Below are 18,537 nucleotides of genomic sequence, written 5' to 3' on the forward strand. Positions count from 1 at the left end.
AAATCTCTGGTAATCCACTATCCAACTGTTTGGAAATCCTGATAGTTTGGCATGTGGCTCGTCAGCTGATGTTATGTCATCCTACCTTCCACCTCATTGGCATCTGGTTCCTACACCCTCATCCCACTCACTGGGGCCCCACTTGCAGCTTGGCCGCGGGGCTTTACATCGCCCGGTGCAGCTCGGCCGCGGGACTTTTCATCGCTGGTGCGGCTCGGCCGAGGGACTTAACATCGCCCGGTGCGGCTCGGCCACGGGACTTAGCTGTGCACGGCTTGGTCGCGGGGCCTTCCATCGCCCGGCTCGGCCGCGAGACGTTTCAGCGCCCGGTGCGATTCGGCCGCGGGGACTTCCATCCCCTTGCGGGGACTGTGCGGGTCGGTCGGGGACGAGCTGTCTGTCCGTGGGCATGGGGAAGAGAGTGGAAGTTTTGTTGCCTCCATCACAGTGAGGGGGTGTTTGGAGTCACTGTGATGGACGTTTGTGTTGGGGTCATGTGTCTTGTGTTCTTTTTTTCTATGGCTGCTATGTAGTTTCGTTCGGTACTTCGGTACCGAATGACAAATAAAGCTCTGTTATACTTCCTTTTAAACTTAATGTGTCAGAAGGAACTGCAGATGCTGGTTTACCTGAAGAAAGGTGTGGAGCCTGAAGAAGAGTCTCGACCCACAACGTCACCCATTCCTTCCCTCCAGTGATGCTGCCTGTCTCGCTGAGTTACTCCAGCATTTTGTGTCTATCTTCCCTTTGGGGCAGTACCTGGTTCACTGGAAAATTTATCATGAAACTGTCTAACATCTAAACATAAATGTGAACTAATAAATACATTGGGATGTAGATAGAAATTACATTTAATAGTGCAGAGAATCCACCTATTCAGCATCAAAGTCCCAAAGTTGCCAGATCATTAGAATTTTACTGCTTTTCTTAAATTCTTATCAAAGAGAGTTTGAGTTTTATGTTAATATTGGATAAAATAATGAAATTATAAAAAGAGAAAGAAATACGGGCATTCGTTTTTTCTTATTTATTACTTTGTAATAGTACCTCAGCTTACCAAAGCATACATATTTGTGTGCAAACATTATACGACCAGAGTAATATAAGAATCCATCACATTAGTACAGTGCACAAGTGTTTCAAGTGTTACAATATTGAGCATCAAAAAAACTTGCAACTCCACAGTAGTGTATGTTGATACAATAACACATTTCTTGACTCCAAAGTCCCAACATAGTCTGATATCAGTGTGCATGTATTTTGATCTTGAATCATTCATATCCATAATGAAAAGTTAAAGTGGAACCCAATAATTTATGACAGTTCAGAACTTATTGATTCTCATTTTATCGATTAAAATCATAACATTAATGATTGGGGATTCAAGAACAACAGTTACGACATGAATTTAAATAGACCCCTTAGCATCAATCAAGGTATTTATTCACAAAATGCTGGAGTAACTCAGCAGGTCAGGCAGTCAGAAGAAGGGTCTCGACCCGAAACGTCGCCCATTCCTTCTCTCCTGAGATGCTGCCTGACCTGCTGAGTTACTCCAGCATTTTGTGAATAAATACCTTCGATTTGTACCAGCATCTGTTGTACCAGTTATTTTCTTATGCTACTTTAGCATCAGTCAAGTAGATAACATACTTTATGGAGAAACATCAAAAATAAAATTGATAAACAATGGACTCTAACCCATGAAAGACGATGGAGGGGTGAATGAAAGCTCAATTGAAAGGATGGATTTTGATACTGTTTGGAAAAATGCAGCTAAAAAGCGATGGAGAGAGCAGTTTATAGTCAAACAGAGGTGACTGAATGTTCTGCCTCAAATGGTTTGGAAGATGAGGATGGAATGGCTAGAGTTGGAGGATCAAAGATTGCGCAAGGAATTATAAAACTGGGAATCCTTATGAAAGATTGGGGAATGATAGAAAGACAAATAATTTTAAACTGAAGGTATCACAAAATGCTGGAGTAACTCAGCATTTCAGGCAGCATCTCAGAAGGAATGATTCAGGCAGCATCTCAGGAGAGAAGGAATGGGTGACGTTTCGGGTCGAGACCCTTCCTCAGACTGAACGCATCAGGAGATTGGGAGCCAATGCTGTTCAGCAAGCACACGAATGATGGAATATGTAGAAAGTGGGAGACTATTAGAAATATATTGGAAGAGTTGCTGATGTGGACAAAAACTAGTCCATAATTTAGTCAATTATAACCAAGAGGTCATATTGTGAAAATGCACTATGTAAATTGTTAATAATGATTGGATATTACTTTCACATTGTTCCATTTACAAATATCCTGTACTTGCTGCCAATTGCAAATACTTATTGTTTGATCTTAATACAATTTATTTGATTTTGCTTGCCATGAGTTTCAGATAACTGCCACTAACCTACTGTAGATACAATTCTGAAAACCCATCGTATCTTCAGAATTGTTTCTTCTTAAATCATGATTTCAACTTTCCTGCATCAATGTGCCAGCCTTGTATTTGTATGTAAATAGTATGTCAGTAGTAAAACAAGGCATGGCCTCAATTCAAGATAACAAAAGTGATCATTTCATAAAATCAGAATGCGTAGATGGATTACCAAATATGTACCTTTTGTCAGTGTTTACTAATAAAAAGAATGCTGCCAAATATTCCATGTTCTATGTTAAAACTCCGTAGAAAGACAGAAGAGCTAAATATGGGGTGAAAGTTGATCATGGGGAATTACTAGGGAGATTAGCTTTGCTTAAGATAGAAGCACAGGAGGCTATTTGGACCATCCTGCCTGTAAAGCATTCAATAAAACAAGACATATTTTGGCTCTGAACCATTGGTACATTAACCCTGTAATGTAACACTCCCTTAATATCCCAAAATAAATCGATCTCTTGCATGAAGGTACTCACTAGTAAACCTCCACGGCCTTTTCAGGTGTAACATTCTGAAGAATCACTTCTCTCCGAGTGAAGACATTTCTTTAAATCTCCTGCGATGCTGACCTCTTAGTTTGAGACTGTGACTGTTGGTGGCTGGCACTCCAACCAAGGGAAACATCATCCCCATATCTAACCTAACACATCCTATCATAATTATGTATATTTCATTTAATCCCATTCTTAAAAAGTCACCAAAAGATAGGCCCAATCTGCATTTTCACTGCTCACACAACCCAGGGATCTTCACCTTCATCCCAGGGATCAACACCTTCATTATCATTTCCTCTCTCATAAGGATATCCTTTATTAGAAGATGGGCCTGATGTCTACTTAATATTCCAGATAAAGGATCTTAGATATGAAGGGAAAGGAGGGGTATGGATTGTGCAGGGAATGGAGAGATATTAGACAGTTAAATTGGCCTTGTCATCATGTTCAACACAGACATTGAGGGCCAAAGGGCCTGTTCCTGTGTTATACTATTTCTACATTCTATGGACTCAGCAGAACCTTATATAATGGAGGTAAAACAATGAACCAGGTCAGGATGGGATGCATCCTTGTCTATCGATGGAGTTAGGATTGAAGGCTGCTGCCATAATCTTCCAATTCTCCCGAGATAATGGGGAGGTACTGGAGAAATGTACCATGACAAATGCAACACCCTTGTTTCACAAAGCAGTGCCGTGCAACTACAGGTCAGTCAAGTTAATCTTGGTTGAGGGGAAACCTTTGGAATGTTTTTGCGGTATATGGGCCAGACACAGGCAGGTGGGACTAGTGTAGCGGGGACATGTTGACCAGTGTGAGCCAGTTGGGCCGAAGGGCCAAATAGCTCCATCACTCTGTGACATTAATAAGGGAAAATATTAATAACCACGTGAGCAATTTAGAGTTGATAAAAGAGAGCTCTGAATTTAATTAACTCAACTAAATATTTTGTTGAAGTGATGAAGATAAATGAAGGGAATGCAGTGATTTGCTTGATAACGTCCCACACAAAGGTTGGCTGGTAAAATTGAATTTCATGGAATGTAAGGACCACTATCAACATGCCAGGAAGTTAGGTTAAAGGCTGAAAGCAAAGTAGCGATTATGACAGGTTTTCTTTTCAGACTGGAGGATGATAGAGAACGTTGTTTCCTGCGCTGTGGTCATTGTGTTTTCATGCTTATTAAAGTCCGAGACATTCTTGTGCAATGTTATGTTTCTGAATTTGTGGGTGACGCAAAGAGTGGCAATAGAGTAAACAGTGCGGAGGATAACTAACAGAGCCATGGAAAGATTACCTGAATGGCAAGGGTACTCTAAATACAGAGGACAAACAAGGAGAGACAATATAACTTAAGTTGTACAGTTTTGAAAGGTGTGCAGGACATGCGTGTATATTAATCCTTGAACGTAGGGAGCAGGTAGAGAGCGGTTAGTAAAATATGTGGGATGCTGGAAGATAGACACAAAATGCTGGGGTAACTCAATGGGACAGGCAGCATCTCTGGAGAGAAGGAATGGGTGACGTCTCGACCTGAAACGTCATCCATTCCTTCTCTCCAGAGATGCTGCCTGTCCCGCTGAGTTACTCCAGCATTTTGTGTCTATCTTCAGTGCAAACCAGCATTTGCAGTTCCTCACGATACAAGTGGGATGCGAGAATTCATCTGGAGAAGCTCAGTTACAAAAGGAGAGAAATGACACTGAACACTGCTGGGCCTCAGAAATTGAGTGTTGTTTCCAATTTTGATCAGAAGCTTAAGGAAGGATGTGCAGGTCCCACACAACATGCAGATATATCTCTCTACAGTAGTTAAAGGTATGAAAAATTTAATGAAAAGGTCATGACATCTTCAGGGAGTGTAAATAAAGGAAAGACTAGTTCAAGAAGCAGGGGACACACATTTAAAAGTACAGAGGGGATTAGGGTCAACCCCCTTAGAATAGCAAGGATCTGAAATTCAATCAGTCAAGCTGGAAGAAATACGAGTGCCTTAAAAAAAATAGGCCCTTGACCTGGTGTTAAAGGGAGAGAGGAGGGGAATGTGGTTGATTGGAATGCAATGCAAGATGGCATAGACTTGATGGACCGAATGGCCTCATGGTGCCACATAATTCTTATGAATATTTGTCAAAATATTGAACAGGATTTAATTATTGCACGGCAACATCTTGGTGCAAACATTCTTAATCATTACCAGGATGCTTACTGGCTAAAAATAAATCAATTATATGCATAGCTATTTCTAAATGAACTTTATGCAAAAATGTGTAGATACTTAAAAACTGTCAGATACTTTCTCAAAGTGCATTTGGAATGAAAAGTTGAAGCATAGATAATGCTACTTATTTCATAAAGTCTGGAATCCTTTTTGGGTTCAGGTTGTTCTCTGTGATTGCCACTATTTGCTTTCTTCTTTATATTTCAGAGAAGCGGATATTGAATGCAGAGAAGCAACGGCCCTTACTCTCGAACAGAGGAGAAACAAACATGTCCATAATACTTTTCCAGATGATCTTAATGGGGGGCAGAATCATCATGAAGGTCTTCACAATGGGCATTAGAAACCTGAAGTTAAAGTGTGGACTTAATTAGTCATAAAACATCACACAGATTCATAACAATAAAAGACAAACGAAGGAAACCATTCCAGACATTGGACTTTATCCTTGTAACTGGTGCACTACAATGCTGAGAACTACATTCTCAACTCTGTATCTATTGTCCTTTGAGTTTGACTTCATTGTATTTATGTATTGTATTGTTTGATTCAATTGGACAATATGCATAACAAAGCTTTCACTGTATCTTGGTACGGTACATTTGGCAATGAGAAGTATCAACCCAAGCCTGAACAAGGTGTTTCAAACTATGCATTTCCCACACACTGAGACCAGTTTTCTAGCTCAGTTAAATTCCCTTCTCTATTTGGATAAGCAGCGACTGTCACTACATCATTTGTACTCATTTTTATTCTCTTAATTGTACACAACATCACTAAAAAGATAGCACATGTCCCATAACATGAGCCTCTCCAACAGCCATAATAATCAACAATAAGTACAATCTGAATCACTGGTGTGTCCCCCGTACACACACACGTTTTGGTTTGCTAGTCCTCCAACTTCAACTCCCCAATGAGGAATGCCACACAAAGCATTGCACTTCCACTCACAGTGGTGCAGCCAGTAGAGCAGCCGCCTCACACTGCCAGATTCACAGCTTCTAGGCTGTCTGTGAGGAGTTTGCACTTTTTCCCAGGGACCATACGGGTTTCCTCTGGGCACTCTGGTTTCCTCCCACATTGCAAAGGCATGCGGGTTTGACCTCTAATTATGCCCCTAATGTAAAGGGGGTGAATGGGAAAGTGGGATAACATAGAACTACAGCGAAAGGTCAGTGTGGACACGGTGGGCCGCAGGGCCTGTTAACAATAGACAATACACAATAGGTGCAGGAGTAGGCCATTCGGCCCTTCGAGCCAGCACCGCCATTCAATGTGATAATGGCTTATCATCCACAATCAGTACCCCGTTCCTGCCCTCTCCCCATACCCCCTGACCCCGCTATCATTAAGAGCTCTATCTAGCTCTCTCTTGAAAGCATTCAGAGAATTGGCCTCCACTGCCTTCTGAGGCAGAGAATTCCACTGATTTACAACTCTCTGACTGAAAAGGTTTTTCCTCATCTCCGTTCTAAATGGCCTACCCCTTATTCTTAAACTGTGGCCCCTGATTCTGGACTCCCCCAACATTGGTAATATGTTTCCTGCCTCTAACGTGTCCAATCCCTTAATAATCTTATATGTATCAATAAGATCCCCTCTCATCCTTCTAAATTCCAGTGTATACAAGCCTAGTCGCTCCAGTCTTTCAACATACGACAGTCCCGCCATTCCGGGAATTAACCTAGTGAACCTACGCTGCACGCCCTCAATAGCAAGAATGTCCTTCCTCAGATTTGGAGACCAGAACTGCACACAGTACTCCAGGTGCGGTCTCACTAGGGTCCTGTACAACATTGTGGAGGCAAATGATGGCGTAGGCTACATGACTGAAGAATTTGTGGAGTAGATAAATGACTCAAATGAACAACAAACCTAAACCTCTTTTCAATTTTAAAATTATTAATTTGTCCCCCAACAAAACTGGATGTGCCTCTAAATTCTGAAGCTTCATACGGGCTTTTCCTGGAATTATGACTGGTTATAGAGGACTTCTAAAATTAAGGCCAAACTCTTGGAGTTAGAGCAGACAAGGTAACTTTCTGAAACTGTATTGCCATTTTTTAAGCATTAAATATCATCACCAATCTTCAACTGATATTTGATTTCTCTTTGCTTTAGTTATTTTTTTTATATCAGTAGGTCATGTAAAAGCAAGAAACAATCTTTAAAAGTAGCATGTTAATTATCTATCAGTTACAAAATTTATAACACAAAAATATTTTTACCTCAACTATTTGTGTTGGTCTTTATGTCTGCCATCATTTAATAACTCCTGGTGGCAAAAATGTTTTTGACCTATTCACTTCATGAAGTTGTATGTTCCTTATTTCAACCTACTCTGAGTAAAGTTGTTTCTCCTGAATTGGTTACTGGCTATCTCATATTTAAAAAAAAAGGGTTTTCTCTTTCATTTTGCTCACCCTTTCTGATTCTCCAGTGTCTGCTTGTGTTCCCTGTGGGAGAGGGTTACTGAAACTGTAGAATGCAATATTAAATGAGGACTGGCCCAGAGAGTAGATGAAGTGGCATCCCCCAAAGCTTGTGTCGGTCATCATTGGATCAGTATTGGACCACTGGCAGAATCGTCAGAATGTGGAAAGGAAAATTAAAGTGACAGACAGTTCAAAAACACCCTTACAGTCTGAGCGGATGTTTAGTTTAGGTTTGAGATACAGCGCAGAAACAGGCCCTTCGACCCACCGAGTCTGCACCGACCGCATACTAACGCTATCCTACACACACTAGGGGCAAGTTTACATTTATACCGAGCCGATTAACCTACGTTTTTGGAGTGTGGGAGGAAACCGAAGATCTCGGAGAAAACCCACGAGGGAGAACGTACAAACTCCGTACAGACAGCACTCGTAATCGGGATCGAACCCGGGTCTCTGGAACTGTAAGCGCTGTAAGTCAGCAACACTATCACTGCGCTACCATGCAAGATGTGTTCACTGAACTACTGCATTTGACTTATCTGAAGTTTTTCATCTGGAAGAACAGTTTTGGCCCTTGGTTGGGGGGAAGATGCAAAGATGCAGGTGTTGCATCCTTTCTTGTTACCTGTGAAAGTACCACGAGAAGGATGAAGATAACAAACCATAGAGTAACAAGGAGAACAGTCTCTTTGGAAAACCTAAAAGGGGGAGGGAGACGAAGATGTGGCTGGTAGTGGAATATGTTGGAATGAGAATCTGTTTCTTTTTACCTGGGGTTCCTCTCTGAAACTTTCTGTAATCCAGTCTTGCCTCAGCATCAGTAGTTAGCCTCTCTATTAACTCAGAAATGCATGACCCATAAAAATAAGAATGGGCTATTAGCTCCTTATTCCACCTTTCAATTAAATCAGGGACCATCGCATCTTAACTGCAAACATCCAGCTGTGCAGATGGTAAAATAGGCTGAAGTCAGCATAGTTTTATGAAGGGAAGATCTTGCCTGACAAATCTTTTGGAATTCTTTGATGAAGTAAATAGCAGAATGGACAAAGGGGAGTCAGTAGATGTTGTTTACTTGGATTTTCAGAAGGTGCCACACGTGAGGCTGCCAAGGAAGATGAGGGCCCATGGTATCAGAGGGAAGACACTAGCATGGATAGGTTGGCTGAATGGCAGAAGGCAAAGAGTGAGAATAAGGGGGACAGTTTCTGGTTGGTTGCCATTGTTCCACTGAGGTTGGTTTTTTCACATTGTATGTTAATGATTGGGATGATAGAATTGATGGCTTTCTGGCCAGGTTTGTGGATGGTATATAGATAGGTGGAGGTAGCGTAGAGGAAGCAGGAAGCCTGCAGAAGGACTTGGACACGTTGGGAGTGTGGGCAAAGAAGTAGCAAATGGAATACAGCACAGTAGAGTGTGGTCGTACACTTTGGTAGTAGGAATAAAGGCATAAGTAATTTTCTAAATTGGAAGAGGATACAGAAATCGGAGGTGCAAAAGAACTTGGAAGTGCTGGTGCATGGAATCCCAAAAGATTAACTTGCAAGTTGATTCAGTAGTGAGGAAGGCAAATGAAATGTTAGCAATCATTTTGAGAGGACTAGAATATAAAAGCAGGCATGCAATGCTGAGGCTGGTCAGACCACATTGTCAGCAGTTTAGGGCTCCTTATCTGAGGAGGGAATGTGCCAGCGTTGGAGAGGGTCCAGAGGAGGTTTACAAGAACGCAGCTGGGGATGATTGTATTAATGTACGATGAGCAGTTGATGACTCTGGGCCTATACTCGCTGGAGTCTAGAAGGATGAGGGGGGAACCTCATTGAAACTTACCGAATAATGAAAAGCCTGAATAGAGTGGGTGTGGACAGGATGTTTCCACTAGTGGGCGAGTCTAGGGCCAGAGGGCACAGCCTCAGAATAAAAGGACGTACCTTAGGAAAGGAGATGAGCAGGAACTTCTTTAGCCAGAGGGTAGTGAATCGTTGGAATTAATAGCCGCAGATGGCTGTGGAGGCCAAGTCTTTGGATATTTTTAAAGCGGAGATTGACAGGTTCTTCATTTATACTGGTGTCAAATGTTACGGAGAGAAAGCAGGAGAATGGGGTTGAGCGGAAAAGATAGACCAGCCATGATTGAATAGCAGAGTAGAAAGGCCTAATTCTACTCCGATAACATGAAATTTATTTAATAATATTTAATATTCAAATAAGCATTTTGTGTCACCCATTCCTCCTCTCTAGAGATGCTGCCTGACCCGCTGAGTTATTCCAGCATTTTGTGTCTACCTTTGATTTAAACCAGCATCTGCAGTTCTTTCCTACACTCCCAATATTCAGAATCATTTGGGTGAGGAAAATGATTTTTTACTTTTGTTCTGTCCTTCTCAACTCCATACTCTCTGTAACCTAATGGAAACTGTATCCTGCCCCCAAACTATGGTTTAGGCTTTAGGGTGTGGCTTCTATTTGCAGACTGACTATTAAACCTGTGGCAGAAAAAGCTCGTCTTTTTAATCACGAGACTTAAATTCCTGCAATGCCGATGATCTCCTCAGCCCAAACAAGGAATGTTAAACTGCAGAGCTTCTTATGACCAGTGAACAAGTTGGTGGTAGAGATTTTTAAATCAAAAATAAGCATACAGATAATTTTGATACAATACGTGGTTCCACAACACAAATTTTATATAACACGGGGGACAAATTACGGAACACTATTTGTATAACATTGGCTGAACTGGTTATGACACAACTTGCATCTGGAATTGGAGAATCATTCAAAAATTACTTTGGATATTGACAAGCAGAAAAAAAGCTGTCTTGAATTTTATAGACAATAGACAATAGGTGCAGGAGTAGGCCATTGCCCCTAATGTAAAGTGGGTGAATGGGAAAGTGGGATTACATAGAACTACTGCGAAAGGTCAGCGTGGACACAGTGGGCCGCAGGGCCTATTAACAATAGACAATAGATAATAGGTGCAGGAGGAGGCCATTCAGCCCTTCGAACCAGCACCGCCATTCACTGTGATCATGGCTGATCATTCACAATCAGTACCCGTTCCTGCCTTCTCCCCATATCCGCTATCTTTAGGAGCTCTATCTAGCTCTCTCTTGAAAGCATTCAGAGAATTGGCCCCTACTGCCCTCTGAGGCAAGGAATTCCACAGATTTACAACTGACTGAAAAAGTTTTTCCTCGTCTCCGTTATAAATGGCCGACCCCTTATTCTTAAACTGTGGCCCCAGGTTCTGGACTCCCCCAACATTAATAATAATAATAATAATAATACATTTTATTTATATAGCGCTTTTCATATACTCAAAGACGCTTTACAGAGATTTTGAGAACATAGGGAAATGAATAAATAGATAAATAAGTAAATAAATAAATGAACAGAGAAAGGAGACAGAAGGTGAGGTGACCTTCAGTGGTTGAAGGCAGTACTGAACAGGTGAACATTGGGAACATGTTTCCTGCCTCGAACGTGTCCAACCCCTTAATAATCTTATATGTGTAGGGGGAGAAAACTGTTTCGATCCAACCTCCACACAGTGACCAGACACCATTTTATCTCAAGAACACAGCCACTGTGAGCAACAGCGACTTGAAAAAGCAATTGCTTCTATTGACTCTTGTTGGAATGATAGTGTTAAACAAGGTACCATACAACCTTTGGTATTTTTAGCTTACAGTAACAAAATTAAACTTATTGCTATTAAAAAGGCCTTTTTTTGTTGAAAATCCTGTGGGAAAAATAAATTTTCTATTGTGTCTGAAATTTTCCAACCTTTAACCCCTTTCTCCCCATTGACACAATGGTCATTATTAAGCATCTTTCTACAATGCAAATTTTCTTAGCAACACGACTATCGTGTTATAGCAGAACTACCTATATTAAAAAATTAAAAAGAAACTTGCAGATGTTGGAAATCTAAAATAAACCATAAAATACTGGAAATAGCCAGCAGGTCAGGCTGCATCTGTGGGAAGAGACAGGGGTGAAATGTTAACTGTCTCTCTTCCCACAGATGCAGTTTTTGACCTGAAATGTTAACTCTTTTTCTCTTCCCACACAGTTTGGCTTGATTGTACTTATGTATAATATTATCTGAACTGATTAGCCAGCATGCATACCATGGGTGGTGCAGCGGTAGAACTACTGCCTCACAGCGCAAGAGACCCGGGCTCGACCCTGACTCCGAGTGCTGTCTGTATGGAGTTTGTACGTTTTCCCCGTGTCCTGCCTGGGTTTTCCCCTACACTCCAACGACATACAGATTTGTAAAGTTATTAGGCTGGGTAAAATGGTAAATTGTCCCTAGTGTGTGTATGATACCGTTAGTGTGTGGGGATCACTGGTCGGCACAAACTCGGTGGGCTGAAAACCCAGTTTCAGCACTGTATCTCTAAACTAAACTGTTCACTGTAAAATAAATCTAAACATGGCCTGACCTATTAAGTGGTCACAGCAGTTCTGCTTTTATTTCATCACATTGTTTTTCTTTACTCTCATTCCAAAGTCTCCTTCCCTGCACAATTATTGTTCCTGATCAATTTGACTCCAATTCCCTGACTTCACCGATGCAACCTTTCATTCTCAGTCACTTTTACAATGACATTAATTGACCCTGTCAGACCGAGTCTGAAGAAGGGTCTCGACCCGAAACGTCATCCATTCCTTCTCTTCCGAGATGCTGCCTGACCTGCTGAGTTACTCCAGAATTTTGTGAATAAATACCTTCGATTTGTACCAGCATCTGCAGCTATTGTCTATTGTCTATTGTCTATACTGCCATTCCTTCAGGTCACCTATATCTCAATGCTGCTCGGGCTACCGGTTATTTATAATGTCAAACAGTTTTGAGCTGAATTATGATGGCTCAAACAGAGGGTGTTTCACACCAACAAATGTCAGAGTTTGGTTTACTTTCATTTAGTTTGGAGCTATAGGATTGAAAAAAGCCATCATCGATCACTTGTTCTAATGTTATCCCACTTTCTCATCCACTCCCTGCACACGAGGGCCATTTGCAGAAGTCACACCTGCTTGTCTTTGGGATGTAGGAGGAAACCAGAGAACCTGGAGGAAACCCACTTGGTCACAGGGAGAAGGTACAAACACCACACAGACAGCAGCAGTTCCAGGCTCTCTGGCACTGTGAGGCAACAGCTCTATCCGAGTGTAGTGCTGATTCAGAGCTTTGTTGGATACAATGTTCAATCCATTCTCTTTAGATGGACACATTAGAAAAATGGGTGTGGGAATGGCATTGATGTAGGAAACTCAAGGTCAATGTTTTCTGTCCTAACAAAGCGACTAATTGAACATTTCGTTTGTGTTGGCAATCTGGCAATCTGGATGCTTTTTGTTTGAGCAGGAAAGGATTTTTAACATTTTCACTATCTGATTTATCTTGGAGATTAACCAAGTATTGCCTTCTCCACTGCATGCAATGTATGGTTTGCTATCAACCGTTGTTGGCAGGTTGCAACGCAGGGGAAACAAAAACACAGACTGTGAACTGGAGATTGGGAACAGGCGCTTACCAAATGTGGACGTAAGATGTGACGGCAAAGAGAATGCCGATGATGAAGGCCAGTGGGATGGCCAGGAAGAGAGTGAGCACTTTGTAAAGCAGGAACTTGCTGACTTCAAACGAGGCGTGGCTGCAAATCCAGATGCCATCGAAACTTTGTGTCGCAACAGGTTCTGCGATCACATCCTCAAAGGAAACCTAGGGCGAGAGAGAGAGAGTGAGAGAGAGAGTGAGAGAGAGAGTGAGAGAGAGAGTGAGAGAGAGAGTGAGAGAGAGATAGAAGACAAACAAGCACATCAGGGCTTTCACACACCAGTCACCAGGTCCGTCCACATCCCCGGCAGCCCGGGCAGGGTACAGCTCGCCATGTCACAGCTTCACTGGGGCAGTGTGAGTGTCACTGACCTCGTTGTATGTTTCACGCCACGCCAGTGAGATAGATGCACACGGCTCACCCTGCACTGCCCTGCCAGTGATGGATGCACACGGCTCACCCTGCACTGCCCTGCCAGTGATGGATGCACACGGCTCACCCTGCACTGCCCCGCCAGTGATAGATGCACACGGCTCACCCTGCACTGCCCCGCCAGTGAGATAGATGTACACGGCTCACCCTGCACTGCCCCGCCAGTGATAGATGCACAGGGCATCAATTAACCGACACACCTGCTTGTCTTTGGGATGTCGCAGGAAACTGGAGAACCTGGAGGAAACCCACTTGGTCACAGGGAGAAGGTACAAACACCACACAGACAGCACTGTGATGCACACGACTCACCCTGCACTGCCCCGCCTTGACAACGCTGCCCTCCGACACCACAACTTTATAGACAATAGCCAATAGGTGCAGGAGGAGGCCATTCTGCCCTTCGAGCCAGCACCGCCATTCAATGTGATCATGGCTGAACATTCTCAATCAGTACCCCGTTCCTGCCTTCTCCCCATACCCCCTGACTCCGCTATCCTTAAGAGCTCTATCTAACTCTCTCTTGAATGCATTCAGAGAATTGGCCTCCACTGCCCTCTGAGGCAGAGAATTGCACAGATTCACAACTCTCTGACTGAAAAAGTTTTTCCTCATCTCTGTTCTAAATGCCCTACCCCTTATTCTTAAACTGTGGCCCCTGGTTCTGGACTCCCCCAACATTGGGAACATGTTTCCTGCCTCTAACGTGTCCAACCCCTTAATAATCTTATACGTTTCACTAAGATCTCCTCCCATCCTTCTAAATTCCAGTGTATACAAGCCTAGTCACTCCAGTCTTTCAACATATGACAGTCCCGCCATTCCGGGAATTAACCTAGTACTTTAGCTTAGTTTAGTTTAGAGAAACAGGCCCTTCGGCCCCGACCAGCGATGCTCGCTCACTCACTCACTCACTCACTCACTCACTCACTCACTCACTCACTCACTCACTCACTCACTCACTCACTCACTCACTCACTCACTCACTCACTCACTCACTCACTCACTCACTCACTCACTCACTCACTCACTCACTCACTCACTCACTCACTCACTCACTCACTCACTCACTCACTCACTCACTCACTCACTCACTCACACTGTCCCACACTCACTGAGACCCAGCCGCTTCATCTACAGACCTGCACGTCTCTGGAGTGCGGGAGGGAATAGGATCTCGGACAAACCCCAGGCAGGTGACGGGGAGACGGTACAAAGTGTGTGTGTGTGTGTGTGTGTGCACACAGTGCTGTGGGCAGGGTGGGACCCGGGTCAGTGAGACACTGTGCCAGTGCAGACTGGAGACACTGGGACCCACACTGTGCCAGTGCAGACTGGTGCCGGACCCACACTGTGCCAGTGCAGACTGGAGACACTGGCTGCCAGCGGGGAACCCTGGTCTCCCTCCCTCTCCCTCCCTCTCCCCCCTCTCACCTTGACGTGTGTGTTGTTGCCCCCGGGGTCTCTGTCTCTGTCTCTCCTGTGTTGCTCTCTCCACTCCTGGTCCTCCTGCCCACCAGGCAGCAGCTTGGCCGCCCGCAGCACCTCCTCTGTGTCACCCCGCACCCCTCGGTCACCCGGCCCCGCTTCCTTCCCCATCTTCTTCTCTCCTCCCCTCGCCCTCGGTATTGCCTGGAGTTGCTCACGCACTTTCTCCCCGCAGCCCGTCCCCCCCCCCCCCGCCCGGCCGCCGATCCACCCCACACACACATGGGCGCGGTCACTGCTGACATCAACCAGCGCCACTGACAGCCTGACTGCCTGTTACCCGGGCTAGCAGTCCCAACAACACACACATATACATGCACACACACTCACACACTCACACATGCACACAGGTACATGCACACCGCCACACACATGCACACAGAGCCACGCACACAGGTACATACATGCACACAGGTACATACATGCACACAGAGTCACACACATGCACACACATGCACATAGAGCCGCACACATGCACACAGAGCCACACACATGCACACAGAGCCATGCACACAGTGCACACAGTCACACACACACTGCATCTCACACACAAACTGCACACAGAAGCTCAGTAAAACATGAACACAGTCACAAACTCACATACACAAAGAGGTATATCCACAGTCTGACACAAACAGCGAATCACACACAGGGACAAATACACAAATAAGTACATTCACACTTTCACATGGACAGAAGCACACACCCACAGTGATAAATAAATGTGGGTACATACAATCGGCACATACATAATCTTACATAGACACACACAAACAAATAAACTCGGATATACACAAAAAGGCACGTATACAATCTCACATTGCCAGAGACAAACACACACATACACAGGGACAAATTAACTCGATACACCGAGAGAGATACATCTCCAATCGCCCACAGGGATACACAATTTCACAGGGAGATACACACACACACACACACACACACACAATCTCATCTCCACATGTACACAGGGACTAAATCAGGATAACATAGACAAAGACAATCTCAATCCACACTTACAAAGAGGGAAATACACATACACACAAACGTCATACACATTCACAGATACATCACAATGGCCTCTACATACTGTGGGGTCGGGGAGGACACGTGCTTCGGCAGTAACCATACCGACACTTGCTGTAGGGAGAACTCACATGATTTATTTTATTGGCAGTGGGAAGAAAGTCCACCAGGGGCCACATGGGAGCTGCTGGTGATCTCGGGCTTGTCCCGGCAGCTCAGTCTTGCCCTTTGAAGGAGGAGGACCGTGTGGCAATCAGTGGTTCTGTGACTTTGAAGAGGGCTGGGATCTGTAGATGAGGCCATGTTTTTGGTGCTTGGTCCTTGATGGGGAGATGACCTCCGTCTCAGGACATTGAGCGCTCCTTCCACCGTTTGCACACAGCTTCCTCTCATGGGGATCCGAGGCACTCAGTACATTCCTGCTCCATTGTGTACTGTCACACACCAGGATTCCCACAAAACTATATACTTTTTCAATGGGACTTTGAGGCACTTTCTTTGCCCTGGAAATTCCTTGTTGTGACAGAGCTTGGAGCCGAGTGCTTACTTTGGGAGTCTGAGGCCAGGCACGGGGATGATGTGGCCTCCAAGTCCAGCTGATTAGATGCACATAGTACCTCCATGGTGGAAATGTTGACCTGGGAGAGAATGTTGACTTTGGTTTACCCAGCCAATCTGTGGATTTTGCCACTACTGCCTTAATGGCATTTCTCCAGTGTTTCTCCAGTTGCCAACTTCTCACTCCCAAATAAGGGACAAAGGGTGCCATCACTGCCCCGCGCCCCACATGACCTCACCCAGCCAGCAGCCACGTGCTCCCGCTCCACCAATGGCAGCCGCCCGGCCCGGGTGGGCTACGAATTTGGGCATTTGAGGTCTAGGTCATTGAACACATTTTTCCTCATTCAGCCAAGAGTTATGCTGGTAAGTGATGGTAAATTTTGTCATAAATTTCTGTCCTCATATTAGTAATTTTTTTATTCCCTAAAATCCCTTTTGTGTTTTTATGACTGTTGCCAGATCAATTTCCCTCCTGGGATAAATAAAGTTCTGTCGTATCGTATCGTATCGTTAATAGTTACAAAGCCTCAAAGAATCGGACCAGTGGTTCCACCATTGCATCTTATTATGGATATTAATTGCATGGAGCAGTATTGGTGGACAAGGGCGGATAGATGATTCTTGGATTTCAGATATTTGATCTAAAGGTGTCCTCTCATATGTTTCAGTGAAGATGCCAACACTCTGAAAGTGCAATTCTGCATAGTGTAGATCGATGTATCCCCAACACAGGTAGACACATGAACAAGCACAGCACGGTGGGGCAGTGGCAGAGTTGCTGCCTTTTAGTGCCAGAGACCTGGATTTGTATTTGAGGAAGGACATCCTTGCTATTGAGGCAGTGCAGCGTAGGTTCATGAGGTTAATCCCTGGGATGGCGGGACTGTCATATGAGGAAAGATTGGAAAGACTGGGCTTGTATTCACTGAAATTTCGAAGGATGAGAGGGGATCTTATAGAAACGTATAAAATTTATAAAATAACTGGACAAGCTAGATGCAGGAAATATGTTCCCAATGTTGGGGGAGTCCAGAACCAGGAGCCACAGTCTAAGAATAAAGAGGAGGCCATTTAAAACTGAGGTGAGAAAAAACTTTTTCACCCAGAGAGTTGTGAATTTGTGGAATTCTCTGTTACCGAAGGCAGTGGAGGCCAATTCACTGGATGAATTTAAAAGAGAGTTAGATAAAGCTCTAGGGGCTCGTGGAATCAAGGGATATGGGGAGCAGGCAGGCACGGGTTAATGATTGTGGATGATCAGCCATGATCACAATGAATGGCGGTGCTGGCTCAAAGGGCCAAATGGCCTCCTCCTGCACCTATTTTCTATGTTTCTATGTTTCGATCCTGACTAGGGGTGCTTCTGTGCGGAGTTTGTATGCTCTCCCCGTGGTCGGGTGGGTTTTTCCTGGGTGCTCTGGTTTCGTCCCGCGCTCCGAAGACATACAGGTTTGTAGGTTAATTAGCTTCAGAAAAGATTGTAAATTATCCCTAGTGGGTAGGATTGTACTGGTTTACGGGAATCGCTGGGCGGCGCAGAGTCGGTGGGCTGAAGGACCTGTTTCCATAGATAGACACAAAAAGCTGGGGTAACTCAGCATCTCTGGAGAGAAGGAATGGGTGACGTTTCGGGTCAAAACCCTTTATCAGACTGGTTAGGGATAAGGGAAACAAGAGCTAGAGACGATGATGTAGAGAGATAAAGAACAATGAATGAAAGATATGCAAACAGGTAATGATGATAAAGGAAACAGGCCAAGCTGTATCTCCAAACAAGCAAACAAAGAAACCCGTATATACACATAATCACATACAGATACAAATATACACACACACTAATGCAAACATATAAAG

The 18,537-nt window shown here is 44.0% G+C and overlaps 1 protein-coding gene across 1 annotated transcript; it reads right to left on the reverse strand.

The window, feature by feature from the left end:
- Positions 1-1,019: 1,019 nt before the first annotated feature.
- LOC144603742 (caveolin-2-like) lies at positions 1,020-15,206 on the reverse strand. The gene is made up of 3 exons (XM_078417444.1): positions 15,040-15,206; positions 13,150-13,337; positions 1,020-5,503 (listed from the first exon to the last, which is right to left on the reverse strand). Exons 1-3 carry the CDS (start codon positions 15,202-15,204, stop codon positions 5,353-5,355), a joined length of 504 nt encoding a protein of 167 aa, XP_078273570.1. The 5' UTR covers positions 15,205-15,206; the 3' UTR covers positions 1,020-5,352.
- Between the last annotated feature and the right edge of the window lie 3,331 nt (positions 15,207-18,537).

Source organism: Rhinoraja longicauda, chromosome 20 (genome assembly GCF_053455715.1).
Source record: "Rhinoraja longicauda isolate Sanriku21f chromosome 20, sRhiLon1.1, whole genome shotgun sequence".
NCBI classification, from domain to species: Eukaryota; Metazoa; Chordata; class Chondrichthyes; order Rajiformes; family Arhynchobatidae; genus Rhinoraja; species Rhinoraja longicauda.